At 52.1% G+C, this 17,199-nt stretch overlaps 1 protein-coding gene across 1 annotated transcript; it reads left to right on the top strand.

The window, feature by feature from the left end:
- The first annotated feature begins 5,988 nt into the window (after positions 1–5,988).
- CBX2 (chromobox 2) lies at positions 5,989–15,378 on the top strand. The gene is made up of 5 exons (XM_032618066.1): positions 5,989–6,119; positions 6,191–6,234; positions 7,267–7,332; positions 9,585–9,690; positions 11,093–15,378. Exons 1-5 carry the CDS (start codon positions 6,048–6,050, stop codon positions 12,395–12,397), a joined length of 1,593 nt encoding a protein of 530 aa, XP_032473957.1. The 5' UTR covers positions 5,989–6,047; the 3' UTR covers positions 12,398–15,378.
- The last annotated feature ends 1,821 nt before the right edge of the window (positions 15,379–17,199 follow it).

The raw sequence follows: 17,199 nt of genomic DNA, 5'->3' as shown, positions 1-17,199 counted from the left end.
AGGATGCTCAAGATCGCCTTTAGCATCCAGGGAGAACAATTAGCAAACTCACGATGTGTATTTGTTTACTGCTTTGAATCCCCAAGCTAATTATTGGTTTTTAAATAAGGACTTCACCCTAAATTTTAAAACTTTGTTAAGTGTAACTTATTGTTAAATTTGAGAAAATAATGTATGATATTTCAGACTCGAAAATTGCACTCATAAAATCATTTTTACACTCTAACAATCCCGCACCAGGCAAAGGTTTGAAAAAAAGCAGATGTGGGATGTGTAACAGACGTGACTAATTTGTGTTAGAATACCACTGAAACCAGCTAAGCATCAAATACTTTCAGAAATGCCCTAGATGGACTTATACCTCCCAGAGTTGCTGAGAATTCGGGGACAGAGGCAACCCCATCTACCTGGGGTGGGAGTCTAAATCAATGCTGACCCCTGGGGGACACTTTGGCAATAGCCAACAAAAAAAAAAGTAGACCCATTGCCCTTCAATACAGCATCAGTACAATACATGCTGTTCCAGAGATGTGCCAGCACCTTGCACATGCAAAGATAAAGATATTCAACCAGGGAATTCCCTGGCAGTCCAGTGGTTAGCACTCCGCGCTTTCATGGCAGAGGGCCCAGGTTCGATCCCTGGTCTGGGAATTAAGATCCCACAAGCCACACGGTGCAGCCAAAAAAAAAAAAGATGTTCGACCCGTCAGAATGGTCATCCTCAAAAACTCTACAAATAGGGACTTCCCCGGTGGCGCAGTGGTTAAGAATCCGCCTGCCAATCCCTGGTCTGGGAAGATCCCACATGCCACAAAGCAACTAAGCCCGTGAGCTGCAACTACTGAGCTTGCGTGCTGCAACTACCGGAGCCCACGCGCCTAGAGCCTGTGCTCTGCAACAAGAGAAGCCACGGCAATGAAAAGACCGCACACCGCAACGAAGAGTAGCCCCCGCTCGCCGCAACTAGAGAAAGCCCACGTGCAGCAACGAAGACCAAACATAGCCAAAACAAAAAGAGTCTACAAATAATAAATGCTGGAAAGAGTGTGGAGAAGAAGGAACCCTCCTACACTGTTGCTGGGAACGTAAAATGGTGCAGCCACTATGGACAACAGTATGGAGGTTCCTTAAAAAACTAAAAATAGAGTTACCATGTGACCCAGCAATCCCACTACTGGGCATATATCCGGAGAAAACTCTAATTCAAAAACATACATGTATCCCAATGTTCATAGCAGCACTATTTACAATAGCCAAGACATGGAAGCAACCTGAATGTCCATCGACAGAGGAACAGATAAAGAAGATGTGGTTTATATACACAATGGAATATTACTCAGCCATAAAAAAGAAGGAAATAATGCCATCTGCAGCAACAAGGATGGACCTAGAGATTATCATACTAAGTGAAGTAAGTCATATAGAGAAAGACAAATATCGTATGATATCACTTATATGTGGAATCTAAGAAAATAATATAATGAACTTATTTACAAAACAGAAGAGACTCACAAACATAGAAAACAAACTTATGGTTACCAAAGGGGAAAAGGGGGTCAGGGATAAATTAGAAGTTTGGGATTAGCAGATACAAACTACTCTATATAAAATAGATAAACAACAAGGTCCTACTGTATAGCCCAGGGAACTATATTCAATATCTTGTAATAAACTATAATGGAAAAGAATCTGAAAAAGAATGTATTTATATATATGTGTGTGTATATATACATATATGTATAAAGGAGTCACTTTGCTGTATACCAGAAACTAACACAACATCAAAAATCAACTATACTCCAATTAAGAAAAAAAATAAAGATGTTCGTCACTGCACTGTTTCTAATAGTAAGAAATTGGAATCATGGACTGATATGATTGCAAAATTAATAAACGACACTCTTTAAAATAAAAGCCTTCTACAACAGAGGTCTCTCATAGGGGGCTGTGGTCTGGTCTCCAAAGCAACATCGCAAAGGAGTTGGTTAATTGTCGTTCCCTACCTCCTACAACAGCGTTCCTTAACCTCCCCAGCCCCCAGGATCCAAGGGGGGTCCAGTCTATGCATATGCATATGGCAAGGGGCCATGCAATAGGCTAGGCGGCCTGGGGCAGGCCTCGTGCAGCCCTTGAGGGCCTACTGTGTGCAGGCTGCCTCACTACTTCCAGACGTAGCCTGCCCGCCCCCACCAGGCACAAGTGGGGAATGGCAGGAACAGGCTCCACAGCCTCAGGACTTGAAGCAATTTACGATTCCTTGCCCTCATCTGTAAAATGAGGGCTGGGACACGCTGCCCTTTGTAAGAAGTGTTCTAAACAGTGTGAGCTGCAGACGGCCTCGGGGGGGTCTCCTGGGTCAGGACGTCTGGGGTGGGGCCCAGGGTTCAATATTTGCATTGTGTGCCCAGGGGATACTTAGGCAAACTGAAAGCTTGAGAACTTCTGCAAGGGCCCTAACTGTGCTTATTTTTACTTGAGTTCGGATACATAAACACTGTGTGTCACGTATGTATAACATTTATCCATTGCATATACAGAGTCAGCATCACATAACACAGCTAGCCTGTAAGTTATACCTCAGGCTTGCAAATGTGAGCGGACCTGGTTGGGGGACAAATCATCACATTAAATATTCAAGTTTGTGCAATGTATTATACATCCTGAGTTTATCCCGTGCAGACCATTGAGCGTGTGTCCAGTGTGGATGGTGTTAGTTACTCCTTTTAGCCAACTCTAATTACGGTAATGAGACAGTATTTGTAAAAGAAACTAAGAGCTGGCCTGAAACTGTTTTGTAAGATGTAGCCAGTGTTATTTAGTTTTAACTGCCAAAGCTGACAGATCCAGGGTATTGGCTTCATCTCAATTTCTGACTTTTCCATTGACTTGAGAATAATACCGTCACATCATTCATTTCTTGTCTTGGTATCTTTGCTTTCGGATCCACAAGAGCAGTATGAAAATATTTAACCTTTCTTGGTGGTATTTCAGACATTAATTCTTAATATTTGTCATTGGCACTGTCACTTGCACAGAAAGAAAGTGGCATTAAACAGAGTACTTGGGCTTCCCTGGTGGCACAGTGGTTGAGAGTCCGCCTGCCGATGCAGGGGACACGGGTTCGTGCCCCGGTCCGGGAAGATCCCACATACCGCGGAGTGGCTGGGCCCGTGAGCCATGGCCGCTGAGCCTGCGTGTCCGGAGCCTGTGCTCCGCAACGGGAGAGGGAGGGAGAGGCCACAACAGGGAGAAGCCCTCGTACCGCCAAAAAAAAAAAAAAAAAAAAAAAACAGAGTACTTATGTTTGCCTGTATGCCTGTATTTTTTAATACCTTTTTTGTACATGTTTTAAACATTCTCATAAACAGTAAAGTATAAATGGAAATGTAGATAAACTATTCATGTTCCAGGATTAATTTAAGTATCAATAATTGCATTACTTTCATTGAAAATGTCTAAAGTATAGTCCTTGCATTCCTAAGGACTTGTATTGCCCAGTACTTAACCACTAGCTACACATGGCTATTTAAATTTAAATTATTTAAAATTAAATTAAATTAAAAAGTAATTCCTCAGCAGCACATTTCAAGTGTTCACTAGCCACAGATGGCTGGCGGCTGACACACTGAAGCGCATGGACATAAGGCATTTGCATCCTCTCTGAAACTTCTACTAGACAGTGCTGTTACAGACTCTGCACTGTATCCACTCATGTCTAGATGACAGCAAATGCTGAGGAACCATTTGTTGAATGAATAAGAAAATAATTAGTTCTAATTTGTCTTAATAATTCTTAAATGTGACAGTCAAAACAGAATCAGCTTTGGCCCAAACCCATGTTTTGACACAATTGGATTAGCTGGAATCATTCCTCAATTCTGCCAACTTCCGGTTTTGTTTTTAAGGAACACTTCACAAACTTTGGATCATACCTCACCCCATTTACCTGATAATTTAATTATAGTCAAATAGGTCATATTTGTTTCTCCCAATAAATTATCTAAACGTTATTTTACCCAAACTGGGCGTCCCCAGTTGGATAGACAATGTATGTATTAAACCTTCCAAGAAATTGATTTTTTTCCCCCAATGAGTTAGGATCACATTCTGGACAAACTTATTTCTTAGGGAAAGAAAACATTCTCTTTTCTAAGCTTTCTTTTCTTTAAAAAAAAAAAAATTAAGCAAGTATCCCAGGATAACATATATCATCAAGAGGAAACTGGAAACCTCCAGGGCAAAAACCTCACACCCCAGATGAATTCTGCAAGGAAATGTGAGTTGAAACTGATCCAGCTATTTGTAGGATTACAATAAATACACCTTTGGCCTCAGCTCCACAATTTACTGCCTGGCTCCACAAGATGAGGATACAAAAAGAGCTGTAGAGAGATTGTACGCAGTTCTCTCTACCCCAGGAGTGCAGGTTTTATCCCAAAACAGGTATTGTGGGCTGCAGCGCCCCCCCCCAAGTAAGCAATCAACACCCCACCAAAAGCAATCTTCCTTCTTCCCACCTCCTTTGCAAATAATATCTGAGTTTGCAAATGTTACTCAAGTTCTCTCCAGGATATCGTATGAACGTAACCTATTTAACCAAATAAACTGAAGAACATGCCAGAAACTGAAAGATGGGTTCCTGAAGTTCCATATTTTCTACAGTAGGCCTTTCCTATTAAAACAACAACAAAAATACATTTCTCCTGCAGAATCCCTTATAAATATGGTTTTAATGATCAAAATTACATTGAGACAGTTTCCTGCAACAAGAAACGACTTTTTGACGTACTCAACCCATAGAGTACTTTGCAGCTCTGTCCAAGGGAAAAACAAAGCCAGAAAATGAATTTTGAGTTAAACTGTACTGATACGAAAAAAAAGTGCTAACGTATATCCCCTTTATTACTAGTTTGACTTGCTCTGATTCAAGATCTAAATGATTTAAGGGAAGAGTTGCTCACGGAATACCGATCTGAACAGCGTTAAGGGTGGCTGCCGAAGATGACCCCACCGGACTCCAGCCCACCGCCTTCTCTAAACCCGGTCCAGTCTCCTCTCTGCCGCACGCAATTGATCCAAAGGACATGGACTGCCAAATCCTAGCGGGCCCATTAATGACTTGGTCCTAGGTTAGAACCATGTCCTCAAATCCCAATCCCATCTCCTCCACATTCATTTCCTTAAAATCATGAAATAAAATTTTAAAAGGTGCAGTTGCTTTTCCCCCTACGTGCGCCCTAAAACTTGGGGGTTGGGTGCCACTCTTCACAACTTAAAGAACGAAGAGCCGTTCGTTTCCACCAGATGCATTTTCCTCTCTCGCCTTTGAGATAAAAAGCTGGGCTGCTCCGTTTTTGCCGCTCACCTCCTCCCCCAGCACTTTGTCTTCGATTCCTTCCCCGCCCCCGCCCCAGCCCGTTTTGCTCCCACGCAAAATAGTACGATTGCCCGAGACCAAAGGAGACCAAGTTCAAAAATGCGGAGGGCGCCTGGGCCCTCCGCGCCCCAAGCAGCGCCCCTCGGGGACAGAGGCAGGAAGCGGCCGCCTCGCCGCGTCCCAACTTCCCCCCGCTTCGGGGCAGAACAATGGCTTTTTGCCCGGAAAACGAAGTTCGGAGGAGGCCAGGCGCACCCCGGAGACCAAGCGGGACTCGACTGTTGATCGCCAGGTCCGAAGAGGCAAGGCGCCTCCTTCTTCCCCGCGAGGGACCCGCCCGCGCTCTGCTGACCCACGCGCGCTGCCCGCGGCCCCAACCCACCCAGACCTGGCGCGCCGGACCCCCCGCCCGGGGCGCGAAGCTGGTCCCGCCGTGAACAATGCGCGCACCGCCCCCAGGCACCGCCCCCTCGCGCTCATTGGCCCATGCCGGAACAGGGCGGCCCGCACGGGCTGGTGGCGGGCTGGGGCGCGCGGGGCGCGGAAGCGTTGCGCGTGCGCGGGGCGGGCCTGCGCGGGGCGGGGGCGGTGCTTTGTGTGCGGCCGGGAGGGCGCGCGGCGGCGGTGGCTGTGCGGGGAGCGGCGAGTGCCGCGGTCTGGGCGGGGCAGCATGGAGGAGCTGAGCAGCGTGGGAGAGCAGGTCTTCGCCGCCGAGTGCATCCTGAGCAAGCGGCTCCGCAAGGTGCGTGCGGCCCGGCCCGTGCCCACCCGCTCCCGCCCACCCCGGCTCACGCGCCTCTTCTCTCCCTGCAGGGCAAGCTGGAGTACCTGGTCAAGTGGCGTGGCTGGTCCTCCAAGTGAGTCCCCAACAATGCGGCGCCCGCCTTCCCGCCCGCGCCACCTCGGTGTGAAGGGGGGGCGGCGTGGGGTTCCTCGGCCGCGCCGTCGGGGGGCATCGCGCGCCGGGCGGGAAGTTTGCGGGGGCTCCGCGGGCTCCTCGGGCTTGACGGGAGGGGGCACCCAGCCTGCGCAGGGTGCCCTTTGTTTACAAGCCCGCGGGTCGCAGGGCTGGGCGGCCTCCCCTTCCAGCCCGCCCAGCTCCGCTCCCGGCGCCCCGGCCGCCTCTCCCCGCGCCTGGCCCGCGCCCCTCCGGCGCCGCGAGTTCCTCCCGCGCCCATTTGTTGCATGCTCCCCCGCCCGCCTCAGCCCTCCCCGCGGGACGCGAGCTCCCCTCCTCTAGTCCGTATTTTCCCCGCTGTAACCTGAGCTTTCTATTCATGGATGTAGGGCTCCTTTTTTTTTTTTTTTTTTTTTCTTTTAATGGATGGGAGGGGACTTGGCATCCCGGAAGGGGCTCTATTTACAGACAATCGCGCAGACCCAGTTCCCCTTTCTTCCCGGACCCCACTTTTCTTTCTTTGCTTAACTCTCCGGGTTCCTGGCCCGCGTAGGCCTGGGCGACAGCAACATCTTTGGGCTGCGTTTATGTGCCCCTAGGCCTCCTTCTCCCTGCATCCTGAAGGAGCCTTCCCTTCCCTCCCTGGCTCCGGACCAGGGTTTGGGGTCTTCCCTCTCTGCAACTTTCCATTTTATTGGGATTTGTTTTCCTCCAGAGGGAGGCTGTAGAGTCCTCCTGAGGCCGGGTGTTAATTGGGGGTTGAGGTAGTGATTTCCCTTTGAGTTTGAGGACACGGTGTTGGCTTCAAGAGTTTGGTGTCCAGGAGCTCGTCCTGGGCATGGGTGAGACCTTTCGGGACTCTCCCCAGCACCCCGGTGCCCTGGCTGCCAATAGGGATCGGAGAGCAATGGGGCAACCCCACTTGGGCTTGTTTCTGAAGTAGCTGGTCAGTGCCTAGTGCTTTAAGATGCCCTGTTCTTTGCTTTTACAGACACAACAGCTGGGAGCCAGAGGAAAATATCCTGGACCCGAGGCTGCTCTTGGCCTTCCAGAAGAAGTGAGAAAGTTAACAGACCTGTGGGAGGGGGAGACTGTTGGGGGGACCCTGGCCTGTCACACGGTTGTACAGGGCAGTGATGGTGCTCCGGGAGTCCCAGGCTTGGGCTGTGGTTTGAGGTCCCAGATGAGTCCTCTCCCCACCTTCCCTCGGCTGGCCAGCACTGTGCCCAGACCTTGGGAGTCACTGAGTAAGTGCTGCTTTTGGTCTTTGTGACAGCCAGATTTGCCAAAATGAACCTTCTTGGTTCCTTCGTGAAAAGTTCTGGCTTCTCTTCTTGGCCTTTTCTGTTGACTAGTTTACAAACAGCACTGGTTAAAAACAAGGATGGCAGGTTTGCCCTAAAAATTGCAGACCTGGCCTCCCAGTCCTCCTCGTGGGTGCCATTGAGCAAGAGAAGGCTCAGAGAGGGAGCTGGGACACACAGCAGAAAGTTATGCCTACTGTGGTGTGTCTGACCAAGAACAACACATTTATTTTTCTCTGCTGCAAAACAGCACCAAGTGAGCACCACAGGGGCCCCTTTACCAGTCTCAGGGGCTGAATTTACTTCTGTAATTCTAGATGTCATATCTGTTTTTAGGTAGAAGACTTGGGTTAAAAGAGACCTCTTTGAGATACTCGGGGGAAAGGGTGGTGAGGGGCATGTGATGGCATAAGGTTCCAGGGGGTGCTATTCCAGAGCAGGCTGGTGGGGGCAAGGTGTGGGGATTGCCCTGTTGATAGAGGCTGATAAATTAGGTGCTCAAAATCTTTCCCAGATGGGGTTGATCCGGCCAGCTGTTCTCTGGTAGCTCAAGCTGTGTCCACTTTTTTTTCACTATAGCAGGACATTTTGGGTCTTCTCAGAAGGGCGATAGCAATGGGGAAAAATAGAGATAGATTTTGGTGGGGTGGTGAGAGAAAATATATCGAGCATATGCTTGCCTCAGTACCTTTGAAGAAGCTTACGAGCAAGCTGTCTGCTGTTTACTCCATAACTCAGGTCCTGTAAGTCGCAGAGGGTGGGGGCTGGTACTTTTCTCTGTAAGACAGTGTCCTGACCATCGAGAGAGTGTGTGTCCTTAACGTCACTTTTACTTACAGCACAGCAGACAGGAACTGAGGTTAGCAAATACCAGAGAGATAGATGCAGCAGTTACAAAGAACCATGGGGTGGTCTGGTTTACATCACGGGGGACAGAAAACTGGGAAAGTGGGTGCTCTGCCTTCCTGTCCACCCCAGAGATCCCCCTGGGAACTAGGAACTGGTGGTGATTTGCTTGGTGTGGGGATGTGACCTTTGACTGTAAGGGGAAGTCTCAGGTTCAGAGCTCACGGGTACAGGTTAATGTGTCAGCGGAGACTCCTTTTAGGAGACAGCTTGGGGCTGCTTTGAGTATGAGCTCTGTCTCGTTGTACTAATTGGCTTCTTTAAGAGATCACCTTACAGGCCTCAATGCACTGATGTTTGCCCATTTTGATTACCAGGAAACTACTCCAGATAGAGCCTCTTCCCCGGGGGTAGCCTGGAATAGAGGCTTTTGGGGCTGGTGGGTGGAGGCGGCTTTCTTGGCTCCCTGACCCCAAGTCATGGAGCTGGTTAATGGTGTCCTGCCTTGAGCCCTAAGCCCCGGCCACCTCGGAATCAGGCGTCACCAGTACTTCCATCTAGAGCAGAGTCTAGGAACAGAAAGGGCTTAGAAAGAGGAAACCAGAAAAGAAATGTGAGCCAGGGGCGCTGGCTCTGGGTAGACTGTGTGGGGACCGGGAGCCCTTGGTTACCCCAGTGCTCTGACGACCGTGAGATTTTGTGCGGGCATTAGAAGACTGAGAATGGGGGGCAGTGGTCCTCACCTCCCTACCTCTGGACTCTCTTACTTGGAGTGAGGGGGTTGGACCACGTGAGCACAAAGCCTCCTTCTAGTTGTGGTATTGTAGAATTTCCACAATATCATCTCCCTGCAGAAAGTGGCCAGGATTCGCACAGGGTTTTAAGAGGAGTCGGAGAAAACTGGGAACCGTTCCTTTCCCAGCTTTACTTGAATTTCGTGACTTGACTTTACCCAAAGGTAAATGAAATAGATGGAGGTAAAAATAATACTGACCCCTAATGCAAAGAGGGGGGTCTGGACCTCTGCCTTGGATGTGTTAATTAACAGGATATGTTTTTGCAGGGAAACTGGTGCTAAGCTACCTGGGGGTGTTTGGAACCACGGGGTTCCAGGGTGGCAGAAGGAAAGTCTGTGACTCTGATTGCTGATTGTCTTCAGGGAACACGAGAAGGAGGTGCAGAACCGGAAGAGAGGCAAGCGTCCCAGGGGCAGGCCGAGGAAGCACACGGTGATGTCCCCCTGCAGCCGGCACTCCAAGCTTAAGGTGGGTGGCTGCTCCCCTCCCAGCAGTGGCCCTCAGCCGGCTGAGTGGAAGGCAGTGGCGGGAGGGTTGCGGGCTTTGGGGAAGGGGGCCAGCTGGCACCTCCAAGTCTTTCCCTTGCTCAGAAGACCTTGACTCTGCCTCTCTCTAGGCTGCTGCTGTGAGCCTCTGCCAGCAGGGGGCAACAGCAAACCTCAGCTCTCCACCTCCTGCCCTGTCTCTCTGGGGAGGGCCCTGCAATGGTTAAGCCCCCCAAGCTGGTTTCCTGGTCCTGTGACGTCCACTCTGCTACTTTCTCACCTCCATTGGCTTACAGGGAACAAAAAACAGGAAGCATGTACACAGTAGGTGCTCATAGGTTTGCCAGGTAGGCGCAGCTAAGAGGGGCACACACCTGGGCTCCATGGCACAGCCCCTCCTTCCAGTAGCTCAGAGGCAGGATGGGGAAGGGGTCCTGGCCTCAGTCTTAGATGTGTCTTTGATTTCTCTCTTGAAGGCACTGCCCCCGGGGCCTGAACCCACACACTGGCCAGGAGCTCAGTCACTTCTTACAAAACTGCCCTTCCAGGAGGCTGAGAACCCTGCCATGAGCCTTATTGGCTAGGGTATGCTGGCCTGGTTTTGTCTTCAAAATGTTCTTTTTGAGCAGGATAGTGGGGCTGGAGGAGTCAGCTTTACTGCAGGAGAATGTGGGGCATGTACGTTGAGGAACATCAGCAAGGCGGGGGGCCAGCCAGTCAGGGAGGCCCCAGACTCCCTGGGTTTGATTCCATCATCCCCAGTTCGGGGCAGGCGAGCTTTGTGACCGGGAGCAGGTGTTGGCTCTGTCTACCTAAAGCACACTTCTTACACAGGGACCTGAGAAATAGTAAGGTGTGCTTAATTAGTGTTAGGGATGACACCCAGAGGATGAGGAGGGCAGTGGTTTGTTTTCTTATGTGGAAGGTTCTGAAGGGGTCAGCTTTGGAAATGGGGAGATGGAAGCAAGATATCCAGTTGCTTTAGGTTACCGGGCTCTCACACAAGCTGCTTCACTCCACCCTTCTCTTCTGAGACGTGAATCACGCTGCTCTGAATCTCCCTTTTCCAGGCGTCTGCTGAGGGCCGGGAGCTCCCCGTGCGGCCCTGGAAAGCTCGGCGTCCATTGTCAGCATGTGAGCGTTTCCCTCCATCGTTCTGGCTTCACTTTGTGAACCACCTATTTTTCTTTGTTCTCTTTCACTTTTAACTGCCTTTCTTGGGACCTCCTAAGGACCTCTTCAGTCCTTTCTGGAACCAAACAGTGAGATCGCTCCCTCCTGGCTGCCTCTCGGGTGTGGAAGCCACAGGAGGGGCTGGCTCCAAGGTGTCTGATGCCCCTGGAGACCAGGCTGTAGAAGTGACACCTTCCCCTTTGTCGTTGCAGGAACCTGACGCCCCCTCCAAATCCAAATCCAGCAGTTCCTCCTCTTCCTCCACGTCCTCCTCATCTTCCTCAGATGAAGAGGATGACAGCGACTTAGACGCCAAGAGGGGCCCCCGGGGCCGTGAGACTCACCCAGTGCCTCAAAAGAAGGCCCAGATCCTGGTAGCCAAGCCCGAACTAAAGGATCCCATCCGGAAGAAGCGGGGCCGCAAGCCCCTGCCCCCAGAGCAGAAGGCGGCCCGGAGGCCCGTGAGCCTGGCCAAGGTGCTGAAGACGGCCCGGAAGGACCTAGGGGCACCGGCCGGCAAGCTGCCCCCCCCGCTCAGTGCCCCCGTGGCCGGCCTGGCAGCCCTGAAGGCCCATGCCAAGGAGGCTTGCAGTGGCCCCAGCACCATGGCCACCCCAGAGAACTTGGCCAGCCTGATGAAGGGCATGGCCGGCAGCCCCAGCCGGGGTGGTATCAGCTGGCAGAGCTCCATCGTGCACTACATGAACCGGATGAGCCAGAGCCAGGCCCAGGCCGCTGGCAGACTGGCTCTCAGGGCCCCAACTGCCAACAAGTGCAGCCTAGGGCTGGACCTGAAGGTGAGGACGCAGAAGGGGGAGCTGGGGATAAGCCCCCCGGGAAGCAAAGTCCCAAAGGCCCCCAGTGGTGCTCTGGAGCAGAAAGTGGGGGGCACAGGAGGGCCTCCACACGTCCACAGTGGCAACAAGGTCCCTGCCGGGTGCCTGGGCCCCCAGCCTGCACCCACCCAGGAGCTGAGCCTCCAGGTCTTGGACTTACAGAGTGTCAAGAACGGCACACCAGGGCTGGGCATGGTCGCCCGCCATGCCACAACCACCAAGGGTAACCCTGCCACCCACCCAGCCACTGGGAAGGGTGCTGGGGGTGGCCTCACTGCGGTGAGTGGGGCTGGTCTGCCCACCGATGCCAGCAAGAGTGAGAAGCTGGCCTCCAGGGCAGCAGCCCTGCCCACCCCTGCTGGTAAGAGGGACTTCATCAAGGGCAGCATGGCCCCAGGGCAGGAGGGCCACCCGACTCCGGGAGAGGCGCGGAAGACAGCTACACTGTCTGAGATGAGCACCGGCGAAGAGAACAGCAGCTCCGACTCGGACCCTGACTCTGCCTCCCTGCCCAGGGCCGGACAGAACCTGTCAGTGTCCGTCCAAACCAGCCAGGACTGGAAGCCCACCCGCAGCCTCATTGAGCACGTCTTCGTCACCGACGTCACCGCCAACCTCATCACAGTCACGGTGAAGGAGTCTCCCACCAGCGTGGGCTTCTTCAACCTGAGACATTACTGACACCCCCTGGCTGCCCGGGTCTCACCTTCCCCTCTCTGGCCTCTGGCTTTGCTTTGATACATGGCCCGCATCCCAAACCCTGTCCAGGGGCCGGTGGCCTCCTTCAAGGGCAGGCTTGGATGGGAACTCCCCTGGACCCAGCCCTGCCTGCCACTTTGGCAGGGGAGGCTCTGTGATGCCTTGCCACCCGGCCTCGCCCTTGTTCCTACCTCTGGGCCTTCGCTTTGCTCTCCATTTGCCTCAGGAAGTCTAGGTGGCCGCCTGTGGCTCAGCGAAATGTTTCTCAAGAGCATCCTGTGTTTCTTGAGCCCGACCATATTCGCTGTTTGAACTGCCTCCATGGCCTGTGATGACAACGGTGGTCACCTTGCCTCCCGATTTCCCAGAGCACAGGTGTTAGAGGAGGGGGCTTCTGGCCCAGCTTGGCTGTTTCTGCCCAGTGGCTGGAAGAGAAGGTGTACTTAGGGCTGGGGGGAGGTAAGGCCTGGGGAGCTGCTCCAGGGAGGACTCTGCTCAGTGTGTGGAAGGGTGGGGGGAGCAGGAAAGGGGCCTTTCTGGTCGGAACTCCCCCCTCAGCAATGCCTGAGCTGGCAAGGGTGAGGGGACTGTCCACCTCCCTGTCCCTGCCCCCACCCGGGACAGATGAGGGCTGTGGCCTTAATGTAAGAGGACAGGTGTGGCAGTTGGGATCAGGAACCCTGAAGAGGTTGGTGTTGGTGCCATCTAACCCTGATTCAGATAAACAACAGCAGCCCCCAGATGTTGACTGAAGAGTCCGGCATGGGCAGGGAGGGGGCTGATCCCAGAGCTCTTCCACCTAAACCTCCAAGTGTCGGGGGCCGCTGCTGCCTTCCTTTCTGCCAGCCTGTTCAAGGACTGTCTTAGTCCTAATCATGGCCCCACAAACTGCCCCAGATCCACTGGGAGGTGGGCAGTTGCTGGCAGTAGGTCCCCCCTCCCGACATCCGCTGGCTTCCAGCTGCTGTGCAGGTGCTTCCCACAGTTCCCACCTACCTTCCCCTGACAATCCCTCCCCACTTCTGGGGGTTCCATGTTCTCTTACCCAGCTGAGAAGCTGTATCCCCATACCATTTTGGAAATGGGACAAAATCTGAGTGACCCACCTGGCCTTCGGAAAGGCCAGAGCTGCCAGCCCGACTGCCTCCCCCCAGATGGCTGAGTCTGTCAGCTGTCTTGGTAATTCCAACCAATAACAGAATTGCCATTACTGATTTGGGGCAGAGAGGTACATCAGTGAGTGGGGTCACTGGTCTTTATGCCAAAAAAAAAAAAGTGGGAATGCAGGGAACTTTATTTCTGCTTCAATTATCGGTTAACATCAGCCAGCAGGTGTGGGATCTTCTGTTGTCCCCATAGCCCTGAGTGCAGTGGACACGGTGGGCTCTGGTTTCTGAGGGTGGGCCTGCCAGAACTCCAGTCCCCTCAGTCCCTCACCCTCCACGCCAAATAGGAAGAGATGGCTTTTGTGTAGCCAAATCGATTTCAACAGTGTGCCTTTGGGGACAGATCACATCCAGGACCTCGTTGAGGAGCATCCAGATGCAGCTTCCGACTCCTGTACGTGATAGCCATGCTGGCTGCAGCAGGAGTGGTGCCCACCCTGGCAAACCTGAGGACTGGGGGTCCTGGACAGCCAGGCTGAAACTGGAAAGTGGACAGTAAAGGGGGAGAATGCCCCCTCCACTGCCCCCGCAGGAGATGGCGAGATGCCAGTGCACTGCACAGTCTGGAAGGAAGGGGTGCCAGCACCCTGGGCCCCTGGCACCAACCTCCCCTCCTGTCCCCAGATGTCCCTGGGTGAGACTAAAGGGGCTCTCCTGGGCTGCCTCCCCCTCAAAGGAGCTCATAACCTCCAAGTTTTGCTGCCTTAGAGGCTGCAGAGCCAGGCCAGTAGCAGCTCTCCCCTGCAAGCCCTCAGGGTGACCCTGATCTGGGCTGATCTGACAGCCCCAGCAGCCAGGTTTCCAAACCCTGATTAGGTGCCTTTCTGTTTACCAGCTACTTCAATCCCAAAGTTTGAATCTGCAAACACCTTACTCCCAGCCACTTTGCCTTCTTGCTGTGTTGTTTGTCTTTCTTGGTGTTTGCGACTCCAAGAGGTTCATGTTTGTGTGTGTACACACATGTGCAGGCGTGACAGCCTTCGCTGAAGAGTTGGACAGGTGCTCAGAGTTGGTCGTCATGTTTACCAATAAATAAAAGTAGTACTTTTTTTGCTGCTGTGTGTGTGTGTGGCTAGGCATTGGTCACACATCTGACTTGTTTATCCTGCAGGGTTTCTTATGCGAACTGCATCACAGTGTATGTCGAGTGGATGTTTCAATCCTGTTTTTCTGTTTGCTTTTGTAACGGATAGGAAGAAGGGACCAGTCTATCTTCTTCTTTAGAGGATTTGGCATATTTTTATATATATTTTTTGGTACCAAAAAGAGTGTTCCTTGTTTTTGGTTACACTCAAGATTCTGACCTGACTAAGAGAGCTCTGAGCCTAGAGGTTTTATTAGGGGGAAACTAGGGGGGGAGAACCAGAGCTTTGGACCATTGCCAATCACTGGCTTGATTTGTGTTTTTTAATTTTTAAAAAAAGCCAAATTATTCATGTATGCCACTTCTAATTACTTTAAAGTGTGGCTGTTTGTTTGCTTTTTTTAAAAGAGAGAGAACAAAAGTGAATATGTTATTGCCCTGGGAAACTTAAGATCTTTGTTGAAACAGCACAGCAGCCCAGCCCCCATATTCAATCAGGACCAGTTAAAGGAAATGCTTCCCCCAGGAAACCCACAATGGTTTGGGGGAAAGGGGTAGGAGGAGGGGAGAGGTAGCGCCTAGAGGACCAGATTTTTGCTCAAGTGCATCTAAAGATTCTGTGGATCTTCTAGTATTTTTGGAGAACTAACGCTAGCAATAGGTTGCAGATCTTTTTAGACTGATGTTAATTTATTTTGCAGGGGAGAGTCATTAGCAAAGGTGTCAGGATTTTTGCCTTAACTTTTTGTTAACTCTTAGTATATCAATAAATCCTTTTCTTAACTTTTCAGCCTGGTGTATGTCATGAGTGATACCTGGAAACAACAGTCTCTTCACTTTCCCTTTCTTGAGGCAAAATAGTTATCTGGACTTGAACTGAATCATGGGGTGAAAAAATTACAGGCTTTGGGAAAGGCTCAGCCACTTTCCTGGGATGGAAAAAAAAAAAAATGTTCTTCTAAGCAAAGAGGTGGGGTTGATCATGAGTCCCTACACCAGAATTCCCCAGGGAGGGCAGTTTGGCACCAAAGGGGACATTTGGCAATTCCTGGAGACAATTTTGGTTGCCACAACTCGGGGGCAGGGGTGAGTGTTGTTGCTACTGGCGTCTAGTGGGTAGAGGCCAGGGATGCTGCCATACATTATAGACTCACTCCGAGACATCTCCCGGAAACTAACACTTCAGGTTAAAACAAAATCTCCACACACACACCCAGTATCCAATGATACTGTGTTGGAAAGCTGCTTAACCCCTTGAATCCACCTCATGTGGTAACACTTCTAAAGGACAGAGCAATAAAATTCCAGGGGAGTTGCCATGAAGCACAAGAAACTGAATCAGTGGTGCTACTGCAACTCCTAACCCATGGCTCATAATAAAGAGATGATTCGCTTATTATATAACCTTCCCTGGTCCTTTAAGGTTTGCATTACCCTCAGCATGAATTTATTCATAAATTTCAGCCTCTGGGGAGAATGAACTCCCTTTGAAGTAAAGAAAGAAGTTGGGCCTGGATGTTGGCCACCACTGATTGAAAGGCTAGTTGGGGCGAAGGCCTGAATGTTTTAGTTCGGGAGGAGAGTCCCAATACAAACAGCAATGCACCCCCCCCACCCAGCTCTGCCCGGCTCCAGAATTCGCCCTGCGAATTTGAAATCAGATTTTTGCAGGGAAGGCTGCTGGCATGTTTTCTTTTGTTGTGCCTTCGGTGGCTGGAGCGGCTTTCTTTTGGAGGAGGTGGGCAGGGACGACCCTAGCTGTCCTGTCCTCGGCCTTTGAGAGCAGCAGAAAGGGGTTGGGGATGGCCGGGAAAGAACGGGCTAGAGGGAGTAAGAGCCCGCGCCCTTCCCGGTGGCGGGCCCGAGTCCACTTGTACAGAGCGCCTGGCAGACGTGCACGAGGGGGGGCCCTGACCCACACTGGCCTTTGTTAGTTTCTGCGCTGCTGATCTGATCGCCTAATCCACCGCCTTCCCAGAATAATGGGCTGGGCTGCCAAGGGGCCCGACCTGGCCCGCGGCATCCCGGGGGCTCAGCCCCGCGCCTCCTGGTCCAGCCCGAGGGCGCCTGGTGGATCTGGCGGGCTGGACACATCCTTCTTCCCTACCTTTGTGGTTGGAGGGCCTGGCCGAAGGGAGGACGCAGAGGGGGAGCCCGCGGTGGCCCACTCTAGAGTACTTTTGGGTAGGGGAGATGAGGCGTTTCCTTCTCCTTTTGGGACCCAGAAAGGCACCGCCGCCGGGGAGGGGGTGGGCGCCAGGGAGCGGGGCTGAGGCCATCGCCTCTAGAGGGCGCGCGCGACCCGCGAAGATCGGGCCGAGGGCTCTTTGGACGCGCGGGGAACATTCCCCACCCCGGGGCTCCGAGCTGCTAAGGGGAACCGAATTGGACGACCCGCAACCCGACCGCTCTGAGATGCCGCCCAGCAGCCTCCGTTTCCAAAGTCTCACGAAGAAAGCCCCGGCCCCAGGCCACAGCCTCTTTCGCCGCGTCCAGGCTCCCAAGGCTGGAGGTAGAGCCCGAGCAAGCCCTGA

This window comes from Phocoena sinus, chromosome 20 (genome assembly GCF_008692025.1).
Source record: "Phocoena sinus isolate mPhoSin1 chromosome 20, mPhoSin1.pri, whole genome shotgun sequence".
In the NCBI taxonomy this organism is placed as follows: Eukaryota; Metazoa; Chordata; class Mammalia; order Artiodactyla; family Phocoenidae; genus Phocoena; species Phocoena sinus.
The sequence above is the reverse complement of the archived record's forward strand: the minus strand, read 5'-3'. Positions and strand labels throughout refer to the sequence as shown.